A 23,231-nucleotide genomic window follows, 5' to 3' on the forward strand; every position below is an offset into this window, starting at 1 on the left:
CAATAGCAAAAACTTTCATCGACTGTATTTGTAAAAAGAAAAAAAAAAAGACTAACACTATTTACATTTATGTTAAAAAATATATCCAAAAGGCCTTAAATTTTTATTTAAGATTACAGAAAAATGTCAAGAAAAAGTTTTAAATTATGGCATAATTTGGAGGACTATACTAATCAATTATATTTTGATGCCTAAAATTTGCTCATTCATCTTTTTTAAATTACTAATGTGTTTAAATTAAAAAAAAAAAACAAACAAACATACAATTTGAAATAGTTGAATAGATTTGAAAGTGATGAAAATTAGCTTTTAGATCATCACAGTTATTAAACTTACAAAATCAAAATAAGAAAAAAAAAAAAAAAACAAATCATACAAGTAAAAAAAAAAACACTACAAAATATACAATAGATTTGTAAAATCAACAAAATAGAAAAAAGAAATACAAGAATCTCAGACTTTTAGTACGTTGACTACTACATAAAACTTTTATGACAAAGATAATTATTTTATAAATTTAATGTGAATTTTAGGAATGTATATAATATATACATTAGGGTGGTTCAAAAAAACTTTTTTTCAGCTAGAGTCCAGGATACCCCCTATTTTTTTTACATTTACTAATAGTATTATGCTGCAAAAGTTTTAGCTTCTTACTCAAATCTTAAGACGGTGATCAATGAACCCTCAATTTAATATTAGCCGTATCATAGAAAATGCCACAAATTGAGAAACATTTAATTTCCCAAATTGTTTTTTTTTTAATATTTTTTTTTGCAATGTATATTACTTTTGTATATATTATAATATGTAGCATTGTTTTTTCAGTTTCGTGTATTTTTTTAACCCCCCTCCCCATACTATTGAAGTTTGAGAGAGGGGGTTGAGCACCCTCTTTCAGTTGAAATAGGAAGACAAAATTCTTCCAGTACATTGCTATCCACAAGTCTAAAAATATTGAGGGGTGTCCTGGTATCTAGGAGAAACTGTTTTTACATGTATTTTTGAACCAGTCTAATATACATGTTAAGATTTTGTGTACAATATATCTTAAGGTTTAATGTATAGATTTGATTTACATATCCATCATATATTTATTCTCAAAAAAGATGAATGAGTAATTGAATATCTGTAATTTAAAAAAAAATCTTTGTTTAATAAATTAGCAGCATAATTATAACTTCAGAACTGCAGAAGGAATTGAACATAATCTTTTTTGCAACTTAAAATTATAGTTTTAAAACCAACACAAATATGACAATCATACATTCTATGACACACAGCTACACCTTACAATCGTTTCCATAGACTTTAAAACTTAAAAAAGTTCTGTAAAAAATATTTCTACTCTATTATGATACATTAATTTGCCCATTGTGAGGGTCATACGAAACAGGAAAACACAATAAATGAAATCCAACATAAAGGAAAATATAACATGCTGTACAAAACTATTTTCAATAAAGCAACACTCAGAGGGTAGATGAGAAGAGGATGATGAAATGATGAAGTACAAATAACGTTTATATATATAATGTAACGCCCACGGCTTAGGTTCCGTGACGCCACAGTAGTACAATGCAATAGGTCAGAGCTAACCACACAACAATAGCATTTAGTACATCTTCTGCATTTCATAAAGCTGTGAATCGCTATTTCAAAAGGGATGCATAACAAGGTGTGATGTTTCTTTTTATTCAATGTAAATGAAGCTAGATATAGCTGTCATGAAATTCTACCAATCATTTCAAAACTAGAATATAAAATAACAGAGAGAGAGAGAGAGAGAGACAGAGAGAAAGAGAAGTCCATTATTTGTGTGTGGAAGTGAAAGGTGAGGAAGCAGATCCAGAGCGGTGAAAGTGGACGCTTTGCCATTTGCCATCCCTCTTGTGCCAGACACGGGTTTCTTCGCTTTGTTGAGTGTGAGCGAGCCCTGCTCTGAAATTAGAGGAAAAAAGCAAACATCAAAGCCAATTCACAAAACCAAGTGCACTGTAATATTACAGGGTTCATACTCAATTCGGATGAAAGAAATCCATGACTCTTCCAAGACTTTTTCATGACTTCATAAAAGTTTTCATGACCTCATTAAATGAAGAGAATGGTACTACTTAATGTCAAACCTGCCAATTTTTGTAAGTGGGCATTAGCAAAACTTTTACATGAATGTCACTACCTCATCAAAGCACTTACTTGACTAAAAAAATATCAGTGCACACAGCAGAAACTAATAAACTATAATTTGTCTTTAGCATATAAACTTAAGTTACGTAAAAATATAGTGAACGCAATATACTGATGTTTAAATGCGTAATAATTTAATAAATAGGGCAAAATACTAATGAATGGGACAGAAGTTGAATGAGTTATTACTTAGTTTCCAATCGCAAATTTACTTTAAAAAAAATTTTACCATTTGGTGTCAACAGTGCTTCTAATCATCCATGTAATTTGACAGTATTTTCATTCATTGAAGTAAAGTCATGTTAGTCAGTAAATTCATTTTTCTGAACCAGTGATATCACAGCTGGCCACATGGATCAATTTTGCGAGCTTCACGTTGGGCACTACTGTTTGACTATTAGAATCCCCCTATTTGTACGTTCTATCGCCTGACTAAAGTCTTCATTTTCTAAAGCTTTCACAAATTAAGATAAACTCTGACAATTAAAAGTGGTTGAAATAAACTTAGATGCAATTTAATTGCACTTTTTTAGTGGGCGTGGTAAAATCTGGAACATACTAAGCCCATTGCTATAGAATATAACATAAAAGAAGTTCTAAAAATAATGGTGAATTCAAAATTAAGGATGTCCCAGCAGTAAAATCACATTACAAAAAAAGGCGGAAAAGTGTTACAGAAGCGGATGCAATAGGATTCCTAAACTCAGATTGGTTTTTGAGATCGTTCAATTTTAAGTATTATTAGTTTTTACATGCAATACGGTTAAATCATTCTAAATTTTAATCCTCTACTGTTCTTTACTACTGCCCTAAACATTTTCCCATGACTTGGCTTCTTGAAGGGCGATGGAAGGGCAATGAGTTTTTAAGAGATGAAAAACTATTAGTAAAAAGTCAGCGACTATAGAAAACGCATGCGAAACCGTTTGTCCAGCTTTTTGTTTTTTCAAGGGAGAAGGGGGGGGGGGAGTAGTTAGGTGTCAGTCAACCTCTAGAGGGGGACAATGGGCACAAAAAGGTTAGAAGACACCGTTTTATATGCACTACAAATTGAAGGGTGTAAGTACAATTGCAAAATGTCACTTTCTGTTCGAGTCGAGTTCAATGTGACAATACTGAGTGTCTGTAGAGAAGAATTTGTTGCTATATTTAAACAGGTAAGAAAGGAGGAGGATTAAGGGGGAAAATCACTAAGTTTATTGGATGATAAAATCACCTAATATGGTTTTCTTGATTGAACACTGGAAAGAGTTAACATTTTACCTTTCTTGCCTGTGCATTTCAATTTTTAACATTTTATTAGCTGCCAGAGCAGCAAGATCAGCCACCTTTGGCAGCCATAGGTTGATAGCCACATAGATACTCTAGGGTTTTAATACGTAAGACTAGCCCTCAGGGCGGCTAGATTAACCGCAAATGGCGATTTGTGAAGTCTGCCACCAGTGAGCTGCTGTACATTAGGGCGCCTCGTTTTGCACTTTTTTTTAATATCTACCAAAAGTGGTCAATAACCATGGACATTAAATATTAAAAAAAAAAATTAAAATAAAATAATATCTTCTGTGAGAAGTATGGCTTCAAAATTTCGAGCAAAAACACTAAACTGTTCTCCAACTTTTAATAATAGTAAACAGGTCACATTTTTGCTTTGGAAGGTGTCAACTGTGAAAAAATTTGATATTCAAACCTCAGTTAAGTAATCTTGGAGAGAGCAAAAATGTCTCTTTTGGAGCTTGAAATGGGACATAAATTCATTTCAATGAGCAAATTTTTAGATCTTTGAAATAAAAAATTTTCATTCAATTCATGTATGAAGTATAGGTATTAATAAAGAGCTAATTATTTTGTTCAAAAATTTTAATTTTAGATTGAAGAAGGGGCTTGGTTCCCTCAACCTGTTCTTGCATATTCCAGGACTTTTCAATGCAATTTATTTTGTCAAAATTTCTTCTTTAGATAAAGAATGATACAAGAAAATGTAAGATAATTCATGAGCTGTCATGAGAGAAAATTTAACGGATCATCTGAAGCCAATAAAAATTAAATCAATGATTTTCTTCTCAACTGCCTGAAATTTTTCTTTTTATCAACAAATATTTTGTATCAAGTAGTATTTTATCATATTTAATACTAAATAAGAAAACAAAGTTGAGACATACTTATCAACATATTGTGTTAGACGAATATAAGCAACACAAGCACCATCTTCTCCAAGCAGATGCACCGTTGGATTGAGGATTGTGGTATTCATAGACTTGCAATTTTTTCCTGAAGCTGAAAAATTGAAGATCATAGCACAAATTAAAATTCGAATATTAAAAACAAACTATCTAATATAAACTGAACAATTACAACTGCAGCATCCTCAAAAGTGCTTTTAAATACAGAAAATGACAGCGAAAATTTCAATACATTGCATATTTGTAGTTGACAATACTGCTCTAAGCAAAAATAACATATACTTGACACAAAGCAGCGATGCACATCAACCAATTTTTAGCATTTTGCAAACAAAAATTTAATTGAAATGAAAACGTTATGCATGCTTTTCTCTTGGTGGAGAGATTAAATCTTGTTTTGCACATCACAACCTTTTAAACCGAAAATGAGGTATATTATCAGTTTACCTCAAGACATTAGTATACACACTAGAGTGGGCCAGCATCCTATGGTTAAAAAAAAAAAAAAATCTGATTTCCATCGGGCAGGGCAAGAAAAAGGTGCCAATTGACGTTTTAAGGTTATATATAAAATTTCATTCAATTAGGAGTTCATTTTTTGCCTCCAGATTGAGTTTGAAAAACCCGTATTTTTAAGGAAAAAATCTATTTACATAAAAAAAAAACCTGAAAAAGAGAATTACAAATATATATAACAACTTAAGGTTGTCCAAGTATTAATCATTTATTTACAAACACATTTATAATAATCATTAATTTTCAAAATTAAAAATATTCATCTTAAAAATAGCTTGGAAGTCCTTACTATTTAGTTTTGCCACAAGTTTCCGGGACTCCAGTTGGTTCTTTATAAAAGCTTCTCTCTTTGCACAATGTAGTTGAAACTTACTTCAATATTAACAGCCCTTCCACAAGGGTACCCATTCCCCCCCCCCCCCCACATGCTGGGAAGTACCCCTCAGAACGAAAGCCCCTCCCTCCTCCAAAAAAATAAGGTCAAAAATTTGTAAAATCAACTCTCAAAAATTTTAATGCTGCAGTCTGCGCCATGAAACCCCCTCGTGGGCACTCCTGCCATTCAATAGCCTGTGTGTATGGCATGGCAGGCATAGTAAACAGTTCTTTTTTGCCTGAAACAAACAGTTGAATATCTTCTTCAGAGATCGATTTCAGTATTGGTGGATCAAACTCATTTTTCCTGTCAGTGAGATCAATGTAAGATTCTGCATTAAACTTAACAATAAGAATGTGAAAAATATGTCGTTTGGGTGTCTATTTTGATGAACACTGCGAGCTTCCAAAATCTAACAGGCTGCCAATTCACGGATGTGCTGTTCCAAGTCTGTCAGCATTGTAATAAATTAATTTCCAGGACATATGAAAATACTGTTTCTTTGGATTGCGGGATCTATTTTGCACTTCAACTCAGTGGATAAATATCTAGTTGCAGTGATTTTGTACAACTGCCATGCCAAGCCAATCTGCACATAAAGGGTAACTTTTGATAGCAAACCAGATATGAGCATAAACGTTGACGAATTATATTGCAAGAATTATTAAATTTTCAGAAGGAGATTCCACTGAAACACACAAACGTAGAATTCGATTAGCACGAGTTAGCAATCGAGCATGAGACATTTTGCCAAGCTTTGTCTCTTGCCAGGGCAGATTTAAGTGCTATTTTGCGTTTCCACCGAAGCATGTTTTTCTCAATTTCTGAAGTGGTGGGGTAAAGTACTGCTGAAGCAATAGCTACTCCAGCCCTGTCAGATACTTCGTATCTATCATATATCTGTGAAAGCAAATTAAAGTCCACTGTATTGCTTGTATTAGTAAATTTATTGATATAAGCATTTGTAGCTTGAAACTTATAAAGGTCCCTTGAATTGATCTTCACTGTCTATACCCAATAAAAGAGATACGATGAAGTAATGATACTAAAACTGTCTTCACTTTCTTCTTGCGGCTGAAGCTGCAATTTCTCTCCCTCTCTCATGGTTTTTTTGGACAAATGTAGTCTTTAATATCTCTGCATTTGCAAGATGAAGTGTGAAATAGCAATGTACTAGCTTAGTAAAATGATTCTGATTTTATTTTCTTAGTTATTTTCGGATAGGATTTCAAAAGATTGCTGCTGCATTCCAAGAGGTACATTTTTAGCATCCAGGGTTGGCCGGATTGGACCCAATTGGGTTGGACCCAATGGGTTTTTTTTTGAAAAAACCCATTTAAAAAAGCCCATTATTTAGCCCACTTTTGGGTTTTTTAAAATTTTCTGAGAACTTTTTTTTTTTAAAATAATTAATTTAAATACTTTTACAATTTAAACTTCTTTTTTATTTCTTCTTCACAATAGGCAATGGACATAAAAAATGAATTTTGAACTTTAATAGTATTTCTTAAAAAATGCTTCAAAGATTTTAAATAAATATATTTAACTTTTTCCTTCAACTGGCCAATAAGGAACTCAAATTATCTTGACTAAGTCCTGTCACGTCAGATTTTCTCGGTATTTGCAGATTGTACAAAGCATACTACTTTAGCTAAAAGGCTCTCATGTGAATTATTTTCTGCAAACCAACATGTCACAAAACTCGAATAAACAAGGTATATTTTTTAGAAATTAACAGGTTTTACAAATGGTCGAACAGAAAACGGAATAGGATGTACAGTATTTTCATTATCTTACGAAAAAGTTTAATATTTCTGACTCCGTACACAGAAATAGAAAAACAGGCAACATAAAATTCAAAGAAATGTCTTAATTAAGCTGGAATTCAGTAAAAAGGGATTTAAACTACTTGAGGTTCTACAGTAGTTTTGCATAACAAAATGAAATACAATAAAGTAAAATACAAAAAAAAATTGTTGCAATAAAAAACGAACAAATAAACAATTGATTTTATCAATCAAGAAGTAACTTTGCCTTAACTGTTGGTAATCATGGAAACTAAAAAAAATCTGAAACTTCACCATTCTTGAATTTTGTCGTCTTTTATACCCTTCTTCAGAAAACGCTGAATTTTCCAGCTTTTTTTATCAAGACAATTTTTGTGCTTTGTCCATATACTCATGCTACAGTATGCTACGAGTACCCCACCTTTCCCCTAAAAAAAGACAAAAAAAACCCACATTTCTTTTAAAAAACCCAGCTTTAGTTGGTTTTTTTTGGGTTTTATTTAAAAAAACCCAAAAAACCCTGGGTCCATGGGCTTTTTTAAAAAAAACCCGGGTTTTTGCCAACCCTGTTAGCATCTCTTACTCATTTACGTTGCACAGCAGGCAGGGAGCATTTGACCTATTTCACACATTTCAACCAATTCTAACACCTAAAATAGCAAGTGTGAATTTAACTAGGTGCAAATTGAAAGTTTCATCACTTGTTTCTGTAAACAAAGTAACATTTATTATTATTGTAATCTTAAATGGAACGTATCCTATTTGGGTAAGGAAATCCAAACTTCAAACTCAATCTGGAGACAAAAAGACCTATCAGAATGGAATAAAATTTTGCACATGTTAGTTTGAGACCATTTAGCACCTTTTTAATCCCCTGCCCCTTAACATTTCAAAAAAAAAAAAAAAAAAAAGACCCAACCTAATACACACGTACACAAAATATCCCTAAGTTTCCCTGTTATTCATAAATAAAAAATTTGATTTAAACATCGAAAGAATCATTTAAACCTATTATTCTTAAGAATGGTGGTGTCGTGGGAGAAAGAAAACTTATAAAATATATTATATAAAACTATTGAACATTCAAAGTACAAAAAAAAAAAAAACATTGAAATGCATTGCACAGTATATTGCATATAAAAAATTTATGATTTTATAAGATCTATATAAATAAAGCAAATAATATGTGTATGTATTTTTTTATTATGTGTATTTATATGTATGTATGTTTCCTATTCAAATCCTGTTTACGTCAGATCTCGACCAAATTTTGCAGTAGGGTACTTGGACACCTGAAATAAAACATAAGGGGGGGGGGGGGAGTTGTCCAACGTCAAAAAAGAACTGAAATGCTCAAAGTTTAATTTTAGGAACTGAAAATGGGATTTTTTTAAAATGAAAGCAAAAAAAATGCTTGCAAAAATTAGAATAAAATATCCATGGAAACATCTGATTTTTCTGCATCAGATAAAATTTGTTCAATGTTCCAAGGTAATTAGAACAGGAATTATAACTGTTTTTAACTAATTTCACACTAAAATGTAGGTAAACCTTCAATTAGAAATTCATTGTTGAACACATTCATTCTTGAACAATGTTTTTATTAAAATTTGTAGCATGAGGAAAATCATTGTGAAGAAAGATCTGTTGCTATTTTTTTTTTCGAATATGAACAAATAAAATTTTGGCTTTTGTTTTGTGGCTTTTCCTGTAATCGGGGGATTTAAACTGTTTCCTTTTTGGTTATTTTTCCGCATTGGTTATTTTTCTGCAATCTGTCGGGAAATTTTAGATTTTTTTTTTTGTTCAAGCCTGATTGTTGAACACGCGTCACTTGGCATAACTTTCATTTTCAAGGTAAACCGTGTAAAGCCAGGCGACGCAGCTAGTACATAAATTTGAAAGAGCTGAATTTTAAACAGAAACTTTTGAATAAAACTTAAGTCTAATGAGACTTAACCTTTCTCTGTAAAGTCTTGCCAACCAAATTGAAATAAAAACTGTAAGTTTGATACCTTTATATAGGAGGTGAGAAACATAACTGACCAATATGAGAAATCATAAAAAAGTATGTTCGAGTAATTTCCATGTCTTTTAATACAAATAAGTTGTAGTCAACGAATTAGCTAAGCACTGTCAAAAGAAAATGAAATCAAAGAATAACTGACTTATTTTTAAAACTTCAAGTATCTATATACATAAATGGCTACTTCTGTATGTAAGGATGTCCGGGGTAAGCTTCAAAACTACTGGACGGATTTAAACCATTTTTTCACCATAGATAGCTACATTATCAAGAAACAACTTAAGCTATAATTTATTCCTAAAAAACTTAGTTTAAAAAAGTTATGATGGTAGAAAGTAAATTACATTTAATTTCCCCATTGAATGATTAAATATAAAACCCATTGTTACCAAAATTCATTGCCTTACAACAGCAATATTAATAGTAATCATAATGAAAATTTTAAATCAAGGCTTCTCTGAAGCAAACATAAACTTAAAGTTATTTAAATATTTGGAAACTCTTTTTTGCACTCTTTGGGAAACATAGTAGAGACCTTTTTTTGTGTGTGCGTGTACTATTTAATTAAATAAATAAAGTGCACGTTTTTTTTAGTGATCTTTGTTGTTGTTAGTTCATATTTTGGAAATTCTTCCAATTTTTATATGCTCAAATGTCGTGCTTTCGTTTTCAACTGAATACTATTTCGGTTTTTATTCTTATTGCTATTTGACTTTTATGTATAGGAAGGAGCTCGATTTTTAATCATGTCAAAGCGGTGTGTTTTGAGATCTTTCAGTTAAAACAGAAAACGATCGAAAATAGCGATTGTTTCTCACAATTATTACTGACCCGGGCAACGCTGGGTATTTTTGCTAGTATCATAGTAGCATTGTAAATCTTAAGTATTTCATCGTTTCAATCAGCACTACTTTTGAACATTTATTAACTTTGTAAACAACGAGTCAAAAGAGAGAAAGCATCATTTGAAAGAACTTGCAACAAAATTTAAATTGAGATGTTCATTGTGGGTGCTTTTACACTATGTTCACTAAATTACATTTTGTTCACTACCCAAAGAAAGAGACTAACTCACAGGAAAAGGGTTTTCAAGATTAAATTTATGTTTCAGGTTTGAAATAGTGTGAACAATAATATAAAATGAGGACAGAGGAGGAGAGAGGTATTACTCAGATGCCTTTGCATAATCACGTGAAAGACAATGATGGTAATACAAAAGCATAATAAGAATCAGAGTTAAGTTCCAAATTTCGACAGAAGATTAAGCGACATTATCGTTTCCACCAGAGCAGCACTGAAGGGAAGGCAGTCAAATTTTATATCCACTTTTAGGGGGGAAACTTACAGAGGAATGAAATATTTAAAACAATAATAATACTAATAAAAAGATTTAAATTAAAAATAAATATTTTTCCAAAATTTCTTTTTTATATTCATTCACAACCAGAGGAGTGATAGTTTCTTGCTCATTGGTAGATTCATTTTGATGATTTATATTATCTTAGTATCTTTATATAATAAAAATATAAACAAACAGTCACTCCCAGTTAGAAATAGGAACAATTGGTCAGTGGCCTCTAGCTGAGATTTATGGTTCCCCAATTTTTTGGTCCACTCTTGTGAACTCCAAAACCTGAGTTGTTCTCAAAGCCTGGATTTTGATGGAACATATATAGCTTGGATTTTGTCTTTCAATCAATTTAGAATGACTATGATGATGTAATAAGCAATAATTATCTGAAATAACATTCCCTTCAAAAATTTTGCAGAACTATCTTCATGGTCATCAGAGTAAAAAAGCTCAAAGCTTCAAAAAAAAAAAAAAAAGACTCATTAGAAAGTGGATATTTTTTAAAAATATTTTACACACCAACTAATTTGTTAGAGTGAAACGTTGGTGAAAAAGTATTTAAACAAGACAGATCCTTAGCACACCCAAAGTATAGTTATTAATCTAACTTCTGAAATATCTTTGAAGCTTTGTAGGCTATAATAATACTTTGACAGAAATAAGTGGAAATAGTTTCAAAAGTATAATAAACTCTTATTGGGGATTGATACTCATACAGGAATAGTTTCATTAGAAGTAAAAAGCCATATATTCATTACATTTATTGATTGAAAACTTTACACAAATAACTGACATTCACACAAAACAAAATGCAGAAAAAGCACAATTACCACAAACATGCAAGAAACACTTTAGGCTCACCAATGATATCCAAAATTGAATGCAACATGAAAAATCTCTTTGAGTGAAATATTTTAAGGAATATACAAAAAGTATAACATTTAGAGGAATAACATTCTAAATAGTCAGAGTTCTAAATAAGGTCTTTGCTATACTTAGGGAGTAAAATCATTCACAAGTGGTACTTCATGAATCTATTAACAATGCAAAATAGACAAATGAACAATAACATATTATGCTTTTGGATTTAATTATTAGTAGCATATGTATGCGTGTCTCTGTAAATACCGATATATATTTATCTGTCATTTTATCTACAGGGTGTCCCAAAAGGTCGTTTACAAACTTAACATGCTGGTCTGTCATATCATGATGAACAAGATTTACATAGGAACATGTGTTCCCAAACGCAATGCTGGCGCACTACATGCACACAAAGTCAGACACTAACGGATGCACAACATGTCGCATATCTATTACAAAAAGACAGTTTTGCACAACATTTTAATTTTTAAGGAAAGCTTAAAGTAGTTGATAAAATTTCCGTCCTGTCAGCTCTCATAATCACGTTACAACGACAACGCAGCGATCGGTGAAATCTTGTCCGAATGGATCGTTATTACAACGGTCGGTACTTTGTCGTTGCGACGCGTGTATGACAGCTAAAGGCAGAAAATTTCAACAACAGCTATAAGCCTTCCTTGAAAACTAAAATGTTGCGTAACATCGTCTTTGTGTAATAAATATGCGACATGTTGTGCATCCTTTAGTGTCTGACTTTGTGTGTATGTAGTGTGCCAGCATTGTATTTTCGAACTTATGTTCCTATGTAAATCTTGTTCATCATGATATGACAGACCAGCATGTTAAGTTTGTAAACGACCTTTTGGGACACCCTGTATATAATGCTTTATAAGGAACAAATTTTAAATGTGAAGAAGATAGATACAAAATTGTGGAAAACAGTATTCACATAATGAAGTAATTTCATAAACTATCTATCAAAAAAGTTTCTGAAATTGAACTTAAAAAAAAAAAAAAAAAAAAAAAAAAAAGCTATTGCAGATTGTAATCTGCAATAACATTATATAGAAGAGAGTAAGAATATGATTGCTCATTTGTGTCAGAAATCAGACTTGTTTTGAAAGCCAAACACACATCAATCACAGGGAATTCACTATGTGTAGGAAATGTGAGCATTGAAAGGCTTATTACAAATTTAGAGGCATTTATTGAAACAGAAACTTCTGATTTATCAAGTAAGTTAATCTTAAATGCTAAACATGGTTAATTAAATCTAGTACTTTCCAAACTTGTTATGATTATGAAATCCTTTCGACAATGCCTGAGCTCCAGACTAATAATATTTCTTCAAAATACTATTTTTTTTTGGAGTCAAAACTTATATTAAATCACAATTAATACAAAAAAAAAAAAAACTTTTGCAGAGGAAAATCTGTTTCTTGCAGCATTCTTTCCTGAACACTTTTATGAGCTATTCCTAAGGGGTCATTCATTAATTACGAAAGGATGATTTCGGCAATTTTTGACCCCTTCCCCAACCCTCATGTAAGGCTATGTACGATTTTTCAAAACTCCTCCCCCTATTCTTACACAAGATTCCATTTTGTTTTTCAAAATATTAAAATCTGAATCTTAAATCACTGGAATCGTTAATAGATTCACTACTATTAAATTATTTTTAAAAACCTTTTTGTGTGGAGAGATTCTAAAAAGTTAGAATCTAGACTGAATGTTTTTTCGCCTTTTTTTTGTATATGATGCGATACTAAATTAAAATGAGTCATACTATACATAATGTGATTTTTTTATTATATTTTACACTATTCATTCTTTGTAAAACAAGGAAAAAACAGCTCACCCTAATACGTTTTTTATCTTCCAGACATAAATGAAATATTATCCTCAGCAAACCACTTGACCGCGAGATTTCTAATGTAAAATATTGACTTGGAAAATGTTACAAAAGGATGGGTTTGAGCCCTTCCCCCACAAAGTAAGGGTATGTAGAGATTTTTCCAACCCCCTCCCCCTTGAAACTCCTACATAATTAATAAATGGCCATTAAAACAATACTGCCATGTGTTTACTGTCCACTAGAGTTCCATATTCATAATGCTTGATTAATTTTTGTAAATCAGTCAAATTCAACAATTTTCTCGTTCTTGTTTACGACAGTGGAAATGAAACTTTCAACTGCAATCTTCCGACTGGTGTTTGCATAATTCTCAAAAGCTGCTAAAACTTCTTATGTATTTTGTTGGACGTCAGTAAGCTGAAATGTATTGTACATCTCCACTGCTTCTTCACCAATACAGTTCAGTAATATTGTGACTTACACATCGATATTTTTCTTCTCCACATAGCATGCAGTCTTTAGGAAAAATTCTAAGTTCTGACGGAATCTGTGCCATTCTTCTGCAATATTGTGATTCAAGTTTAAGTTTCTTGGCTTGGTTAAGCCAATACATCTGGACGTAAATTTGAATACGGCTTAGCTTAGTTTTTATATGGTTTAAATGTTTTAATTTTGAAGAATTAGGAAGTTTAATATTTGTACGATTTGCATATGTACAGGGGTCCCCCTATTGATTAGCAGAATGAATCCCCCCCTCATGTTTTAGAAATTATGAACAGATGAAACGAAAGCAATTTGTATAAATATTCATAAATGTGCAATTTTAATATTTTCTCTTTGGTGTTGTGTACAATCTTTTTTTTTTTTTACACTGCTGTTAGCTTTAAGTTTTGAATCAAAAAAGATACACAGTTTAATTAATGATTAGCGTTAGTTTTGATTACAATAAAGTTTTATGCAAAGCATCTTTAACAACCAAATAAATTATCTGATTCAGTATAGTGAAATAGTATTAAAATTAGATTTTTTGTTCTTTGAGTGCAGTGAGAAAACTATAAATCTTTTAATAAGTAAAAACGAAAAGCAAAAAGACAGAAAGAAAAAACTTCAGGAAATGAAAAACACTAAAGTTCGGAAAAATAAAGACAAATAGAAGAGTGATGTAAAGTAAAAGAGAGAGGGAGAAAAAGAAAAAATAAAGATAAAATGACTATACTTTACCATTATCAAAGTAGAATTTATGAAAATCCATTCCTTCAATTAAATTACCAAGTGCTTCTGGTTCAAAAGCAGTCATGTGAGGATCACAGTACTTCCTGTCAAAAAAGGAAAAGTCAATAAATCAAGTAGTACATGACGACTTGATATATCAGGCACAGTAAAATAACATAGTAAAATTATAAATCAATCAAGAACTAATAGGAATGCTAATCATGCTCAAAAGATTTTTAATTTGCTTCTTTTAACGAATTTAAGACACTGCAACTACTTGGAATCTCATTAAACCATTTCTAATCTGGTTTTTAAAATAGGCTTGCAAACATTTTAAAAAGTTTTATTCGCATACGTTCATTCGTCTTTTACATAAACAAAACTTTCTAAAATGTATAACCATTATTGTTCATAGTCTGACAACTGGGCAGGTTCTTATTTTAACTGGATAAAAACCACTTTCGTCACTTGAAGATACTACGTTGCCCCCACTCGTTCTATAAATAATTTCATCAATTGAGTCTTAACTTGATTGAAATTTTCCAATGCAGTGAAAAAAAAAAGCACAAAGACTGCACAAAACAGGTTTGAGTGTATTTGTAAATTTTTGATACTGATTATGAAAGTATAATTCATATTGTGATTGATAAAGATGTTGAAAAGTTATGAGCCAAGATGATTTTTCTGCCATCATTTTGAATGACACAAATACGGGCCATAGCCGAAACTCTCTAAAACAATTATCACAGAGCGATGTAAGCTTTACTTTAAACTAGGTTCAATTTGATGACTTACTTTTTTTCCTGCAAGGGTTTACTTCTAATTTTTTTACTCGAAAACAGAGTAAATTTGACAGAAATTTTCTCAATGGGTCACCTTCAATTTAAACCAAATTTCATGCACAGGTATCTCAAAGTGTGTTAAAACACCTGGTAAAAAAATCTCGGTGGCCATTTCACAGGAGATCATTAAAAACTCAATTTTTTATTCTCAGTCAAAAAAAATTAAACTCCTTTCAAAAATAATGCTAATTACTGTCCGACCTCAAAAGCCACGACTAGCACCGTTGAACAGTTCTACTTCAAAAAGAGGTGAGAGCTTTATTAAGAAAATGCAACATAGCTGCTGTGGCGGATTGGTTCAAGAAATCGGCCCTGGCATGAATGATGTTGCGGCCCCATAGCTCCTAATACTAATTTTTACCAAACGATTGGGAAACGATATCCCTTAAATATGAGAAAATCATTCGTAAAAATTAAATATTAAAAAAAAAATAACGGAACGGATCCTTTCTGTGTTTTAATTGTGAACAATTGATGCAAGATGAACTAAATCTTCGTTTGTAAAAAAAAGGGGCGGGGGGGGGGGGTGTAAAATAATCCATTTAAATATTTTAAAGTTTTTTTCGAGCTTCATTGATTATATCCGTAATAATATCTCCTAACATAACTTTTGTTAGAATAGAAAGGTTATTAGGGAGGCGGGTTGACCTCTTAATTTTGGCAAACACATGTATCAATACAAAGAGAGAAAGAGCAGATTTATTTTCTTGCTCATGGGAGTCGTTACGTTAAATATCAGCAATATAAACCTAATTGTAAGTTTAACATTAGATCAGAAATAAGGGGTTCGGGGAGTTCTCCCCTGGAAATTTTTTGAAATTGTAGTCTTAAAAACGCAATTTTAGATTACTTTTGGTGATGTAGGGAGAGCGGAAGTTCAAATGCCCTCCTTCGGCAATATTTGGGAAGTGAAACTTCAAAACTGTATTTATATATTATTCTCAATTATTTTAAGAAGATGATGTCTAGGAAATTTTCAAAATCTTAGCTCTGAAAATGCAGTTTTAGAAGATTTTGAGCAATGTTAGAGAAAGGAGAGATTCGAGCAGCATCCACCAAGAATTTACTTAAAATGAAGTCTTAAAAACATGATTCTAAGCTTTCTTTGATAAAAACTAGGGCATAGACAGTTGTTCAAAAGTTAAGTCCCAAAAACGAAACTTTAACTCACCTCCTATGATTTTAGGAAAAGGAGTAATGGCGGGGCTCTCTCTAGATTTTTTTCAAAATTGAAGCATTTAAAACCGAGATTTCTAACGTGATTTACTGATGATGACGAGGGGAAGGGGGGGGGGCTTTCCTTCAAATTTTTCGATGCTGTAGATTTGGAAACGGAGTTTTAAATATCTTTCGTAATGTTAATAAAAAGAGAAGATCGATGGTAAACTTTCGAAACTAAATCCTATCAACGCAACACTATAGACGGTCTTTGGTGTTGTTATGCATATACATACACCTTAGAGACTCCCGTTACCTGTCACAATTAGAATTTGAATGTTACAAAACACAATAAGAAGTACAATACAATACATTAAGAATGCAGAATGATTATAACTATAAAGCTGAGTGATAAATTGCATAAAAACCGAAAATTGGCACTAAATGAAAATTCTGTTAAACCAAACATAGACAATGTGAATCACTATGTTCTCGGGGTGAGGAGGGAGGACTAAAAACAAAACAGTTTATTAAATTTTAGAAAAACCAGTAATTTTTTATTACATGAGTTCATAATTTAAATTTAAAAACCCTTAACAAGATAACCCCCTTTGGATAAGAATGAAAAGAGGGTGTGTATTAATTCATTCTCATGAGGATGAAAGAAAGCTGTGCGAAGCTTTTCGGAAGGAAAAAGAGAGGGGTTATATTTAATGTGAAAAGATGAAGTTAGTGGAAGATATAAAGGTCTGGTGTGTACCTGGGAGTCCTTGACACCATGACATGAACTTTTACTTGATACAGAATCTGAAAATGAGAATTGAAGTAGTACGTAGATAGGGAAATGAATATGGCCAGTTACAAAAATTGTTTGGTGTCTAGATTTAATTTTAGGTTTTCATTTAATTTTAGGGAATAAGTCAAAAACTCTTCTGCCATGATGTTGTTAGGAGGGAAGGGGAGATTCGGAGGTTCTCCTCTTTTTTTTTTTTTTTTTGAGACTGAAGCTCAAAAAAGGTAATTTTAGACAATCTTCGATGATGTTATGGGAAAATGTTCAAGGGACTTCCGAAATTTTTTCGACCTTGAATTCTGACGCTCTTCAATGATGAGGAGGGGAAGTTTCTAGGTAGGTTGCACCTGAAACGCTCTCCTCGAAGTATTTCGAAGTTGAAATCCCAACTACGCTGTTGTGACCCATCTTTTATGACGTTAAACTTAGGGCGTTTTTCCGAGAATTCCTAAAAAGCAAAGCCCTCTCCACCTCCCCCCTTTTGACTACACCCCAATCTTTATTTATTTATTTTAATTACTGATAAAAAAAAAGAATCACCATCCTACAGTTTTCTCTTTCAAAACCCTGTTAACTTAGATTTTCCATAGAAAAATTTCAAATTTCTAGCCTGGTATTTTTATTTGCTTGAAATGCAAGCAATCTGCTACCGGAGGTAAAACAAAAACTTTTTTTGAACTGACCTGATGCTTTGGTGACCTTAAATAACCTTAATGACCTTAGGCCTTTTTTTTTCAGTCTGCATTTTATCTTAATGTCATAATTTTCTTCACTTCTTGATAAAGTTTTTTGTTTCAAATTCAAATACTTAGAACACTGGTGTGACTATTTATTTCAATATATTTTCAATCTCTCTCGCTGTATTTTAATTTTTCTCCTAGATCAACCATATTTCGGGGGCCTGTGTATTTTTCTCCACTTGAACTTTGATTTTCAGGATGATATTTTTCATTAAAAAAAATAGGAAAGGTAAATGGTAGAAAGGGTAGATTTGTCGGCGACCCCTGAGATCCATGTTTTTATTATTATTATTATTATTTTTTTTAATCTATTCACTTTCAAATTTAACTGTCTTAACTAAGGGTCTCTAAGGGTCTTAAACTGTGGATTTGAACCCTTCGAGGGATATTGGGGGAAACTGAATACTTCATTTTTCGTAAAAAGTGTTAGAAATGCACATTTCGGAGGTCTTCACTTGAATAGTTTTAATAATATAGTATTTTGGATGCTCTAAATTGCGTTTTAAGATTGCATTTTATGTTAAAATTTTATTGAAGAATGTCACTTTTATTGCAATTGTTATGAAATACTATTCATAACAATTGTTAATTTTCATCCATAAGTAAAATAAATGTGAATTGTCATTCGTAACTAAAACTGACAATTTGTCAAAAGTATTTTAACTTTTTAATACTGTCAACGTTTTCCTGTTTTTTATCGCATTACTAAAATGAAATTAACGGCCCCATTTCTGAAAAGCTGAGGTGGAATAGCATCCCCTCCCCGCCCCTTTGGCGGCGGACTTGCCCCCTCCACCAACGGGAGCGCTTGAGCCTATGCGTTAAAGGGATTGAAGCTAGAGAATTTACGTAGCGGGATTTACATTTTGTTGTTTGTAGACAAGGCAACTGAGCGGCCCAAACATGACCGGCCCACCGGGCAAATGCCCGGTTGCCCGCCGGCTGTATCCGCCACTGCATAGCTGCATTTCTGCTTTACCGATAAGGAAGGGGAATACATTAAAAAAAAAGTCTCAACTCAAACCAACACATCTAAAATGAACGAATCCAATGGGGGGAAAAAATCCCCTCCCATTTGTTATCTCTCTTATCAATATCTCCCCTATTTTGCTAAAATCAGAAGCGACCTGAGGCATGCGCATGTTCGAGGAAGGTTTCAGTTTAAAATAATATTTCTGCAGATTCAGCAGAATTTGGAGTTCTATTGGGAAAAATTATCATCAATCAGTGACAATATTTGTAGAGTTCCATTTGGCAAATTGAGAGTTTTTTTCATCTCAAAGATTTAAGTTCAGGTTCCCCCTGGACAGACCCATCATTTGGACAATTTGGGGACTGGTCTGTTAGCCTCTCCTCCCAAGATTTTGGAAGCAATGTAATTCTAAAATGATATCAGTATCGACTCAACACCAATAGCTTTTCCTTTTCAATGGACTCCGAAGAAGATATATATACTTTCAAACTCATTGACAAATGCCCTCCCTTGCTCCCCTGTGGATATGCCCATGGGGACTGAAGAACCCAATGGCGAATTTACTAGGGGGTCGATGAGGGCGACCATCCCTCTGTGTGACCGTCAATTTCTAAAACCAATAATATAGAATTAATGAAATTCCTAACTATCGCTACAATTTTCAACCAGGTACATTCCACAAATTTGCTTTAAATTAAATTTAGACAGTTTTTGTAGTTGAGGATGGACAGCATTACCCACTTTTAATTTGAACCTAAGCATGCCCCCTCCCCTTTTTTGAACTTTAATAGTTTTATATTTCTGTGTCTTCCAACATTTTCTTCTATAGACCACACACTAGACTGGTATGATAATACATTGCTATGACTTAGAACAGTAGTTTTCAACCCTGGGGGTGATAACCTCCAAAGGGAAGATTTGACACTTCAAGGGGGCGTTAAGTTCGTGAGGGGCGATAGGAGTCGATTAGTTTTGAAAAGACAGGGTAAAAAAAGGGGGGGGGGGCAACTGACTCCTTGGTCGCCGATATGACACATAACGGGTTTGGGGGGAGGAATGGCTTCTACGGTTTTCAACCACCACCCCCTTGAATAGACTGTAAATCCGTACCTGGAAGTAGCTGTTTTTTATTTCAGATCTAGCACACAAGTATTTTGAGCCAAATTCTTAAACATTTTTGTGTTAAAGATATTTTAATAGCTTACAAAATATATTAAAAATACCATGTAGGTTTCAAAGAATGATATTCTGCTATTATTAGGAATATTTTGCAATTTCTTTATTATATACTAGCAGTACCCACAGGGCAATGCCCGTGCTAAAAATTTAATGGAAGTTCACTGAATTAAAAAAATTGACGCCCAATCACCCTCTGATATGAAATGATCATTTTTCTTTGGATAAAATGCGTACACACCTTTCAAAAAAAAAAAAAAAAAAAAACTATTAAAGTTTCTTTGGAATTTAAAACTTTCAGTCAAATCATTAAATTAGATTTAGTTGCTTTACAACTCTATTTAGCGAGTGAAGCAGTTTTTACTGCAACTTAAAATATTTCGCCAAATAAACAAAAAGAGACATCAAATAATGTCTTTCAAACATAAAAATAATTCCGCAACTCTATTGAATATCGCCAAACTCGCCCAGCAACCACCCTATCATAATCCATCCAACAATTAAAAAAAAAAAACATCCTGTGGAACATTCAAAAATCGTCAGAAAAAAAGAAAATGTCGTACATTTCACTCGGATAAAAACAAATCTTTCTTTCAAAACAAATCGCCAAATAATGAATTACATTTACGGTTGCCTTAAAACAATAATCCTAGACTGAACCGCTCAGCGCCTAACGCCCCAAGCAACCATGCTACCGGAACCCAGCCCTTTTGAGAGTGAAGCGGATGTTTTTTCTTTGGCAATAATAAATGTTTCGTCAAACAAACAAAAAAGTATAAAATCACATTAACAGTAGCTTTCAAATCTTTATGCATTAAGAGCTGCGTTGCCCGGCTTTGCCCGGTCTATCTTGATAATAAAAATTGTGCCAAGTGACATAAATTCAACAATCAAGCTTAAATAAAAGAAAGAAAAACACCATGCAAAATTACCCTTCCAAACAATAACGACAGATATTAAAATACTTTTAAGAAATTAGAATGCGAAAGATGGATTTTAAAAGTTTAACAATAGAAACACGAAATAAAATAAGTTTAAGAAATTAAATGCAAAATAAGGAAAGAAACAATGGATTCAAAACGCATAACCATGGAAACGCAAAAATAAAATGGTTGACAACCTGAATCAAAATGACATTTTTCGCACTTGATTTAAAAACGCTTGTAACTTTTTTTCCTTTGAAGATTTTCGACCTTCAAAGCTAAGATTTTCGACCATAGGTCAAGAGAGATCTGTGGTAAAAAATGAGGCTTTTTCCAATGGTGTCAAAAAGAAAACTGTGGGACAATTCCTTCACTTTTATTGATAGATTTAATGAAGAAAGTAGTGCCTAAATTTCAGCTAAGCCTAAAAAAGTTCGAGCTAAAAACGCAAATTACTCCCACCGTAATTAAGTTAGAGATTGAAACAAATTGTTTAGAATGCGGAAAATTCTACCCTTTTGAAGGATGTATAATATTAATTTGGGCAAGTAATTTTTCACTCCCATATTCGGGAATTCATGTGAAATTTGTGCCTAAATTGGAATAAAAAACTAACTATTTATCAGTTTTTTTCGAATTATGGCCTATGTCACTCAGTAAGAAAGCACCTTTCATATAGTGAAGGAATTTTTCAAATAGGTGCAGTGGTTCCGCAGATTACCTCGAACATACAAAAATAAACACACAAAAATCCGCCCTTTCTCTTTATAATATTAGTATAGACTGATAGATTAATGAAGAAATATTAGAAATGAAATCAGAACCTTCCCTTGCTTTGTTTTCTTTGGCTTTTGAAAATTCCAAAAGTTTGCTAGTTCCCTTTTAGGAACTTGTTACTTAATACTCGAAAAAAATGGTAAAAACTTCAACAAATATGCTCTATTTTATTATCATTGTGGTTCCTAAGTCAAACAGTTCTTCTCTTGTACCCTTTTTTTACTGGTTCGGGTACCCGAGTGGTACAAGTAACAAAAAGAACATCTTTTCCATGTTTCTGTGATTGGGAACACACCGGAAGGAAGGAGAAACAAAACAACTGATGCTAGCCTCGTTTCTGAGCATTTCAGATCAAAGATTCTAATTTTCCACTGGCTAACATAGACAGGAAGAAAGGCGTGGCTCAACACTTTCCATATGTACATTATCCAGCGTTAGTGCGGGAAATATTAGCGAACGTTCGGAATTTTTGGGCAGAGACTAAAGCAGTTACCGTACGTACAGTAATAGCATACGTTGCTAAGGTTCGTTACGATGCATCCGAGCGATGACGTCATGATTAACGTATGCTATATACGTATGGGCAGAGACTAGACCTATTAATGTAGATGTACAGTTTCCTTATTCTATCTCACTTCCTTCTTGGTGCAATCTCATTTAATACTTCTTTTTTTTTTTAATTTACTTTTCACACTTTGAATGAAACTGAATTAACAGCATTTAACAATCCCTAATCTTGCAGTCATATAATTGTATCGTTATATAGTTTGACAAGAAGCATTCATAGCCACTTTTAAGCCAGAAATTATATATATTTCAAACTATTAAAAAACAAGAACTCTCTTATCAAATCTTAAAGCATTAATCTTTTCTTTAACTGACCTTCTTCAAGAGCAATGATCACATACAAATCAATCAAATCTGAAACAAACTTACGTATATGTTTCATAATCTCCTGTATTAATAGCTTCTATTAACTGTTCGGTAATCTTTACGATTTCTTGCTTCCTTGCTGAAAGAAATAAATACCTTTTGAAGCATTAACTAAATACATTTTTAAGACAACAACTTTTTACAACAAAACAGAGATAAAAAAATCTTTAGAAAGGCAAAAACCTTTAATAAAAAGGCACATGCAAAATTTGAGCTAATTAGGAAGCTAAACAGTAACTCGGTAAAAATAATCAAAGAATAAATTTTAATTGAATTCATAACATAATTTAAATATAAAACATTCAAAGCTTTAATTATAGCGGAAAAGATATTTTAAAACTTAATTCTAACTATTTGGATAGAAGAAAAGTTAACATGAAAGGAAATAAAACATTTCAAAAAGACTTAACTTTAGATCATTCACAACAATAGACACATTATTAAAGCATTTTTACACCAACATGCAGGATTGTATTTAACAACAGATTTAAAATTAAATCACTTAAGTATAAAACATAATTAAATACATATATTTAGTTAAAAAGAGAGAGATCAAAGCCTA

At 32.3% G+C, this 23,231-nt stretch overlaps 1 protein-coding gene across 1 annotated transcript in view; it reads right to left on the minus strand.

The window, feature by feature from the left end:
• Nucleotides 1–460: 460 nt before the first annotated feature.
• LOC129217792 (calcium/calmodulin-dependent protein kinase type II alpha chain) overlaps nt 461–23,231 on the minus strand; it is a 384,326-nt gene continuing 361,555 nt past the window's right edge. The window contains exons 14-17 of the mRNA XM_054852134.1: nt 22,673–22,748; nt 14,364–14,458; nt 4,347–4,461; nt 461–1,941 (exon numbers count right to left, since the gene is read on the minus strand). Of these exons, the coding sequence (XP_054708109.1) occupies nt 1,812–1,941; nt 4,347–4,461; nt 14,364–14,458; nt 22,673–22,748 (416 nt within the window). The 3' untranslated portion in view covers nt 461–1,811. The remainder of the gene's footprint in view (nt 1,942–4,346; nt 4,462–14,363; nt 14,459–22,672; nt 22,749–23,231) is intronic.

The sequence above is a fragment of the Uloborus diversus genome, chromosome 2, assembly GCF_026930045.1.
Source record: "Uloborus diversus isolate 005 chromosome 2, Udiv.v.3.1, whole genome shotgun sequence".
Lineage (NCBI taxonomy): Eukaryota > Metazoa > Arthropoda > Arachnida > Araneae > Uloboridae > Uloborus > Uloborus diversus.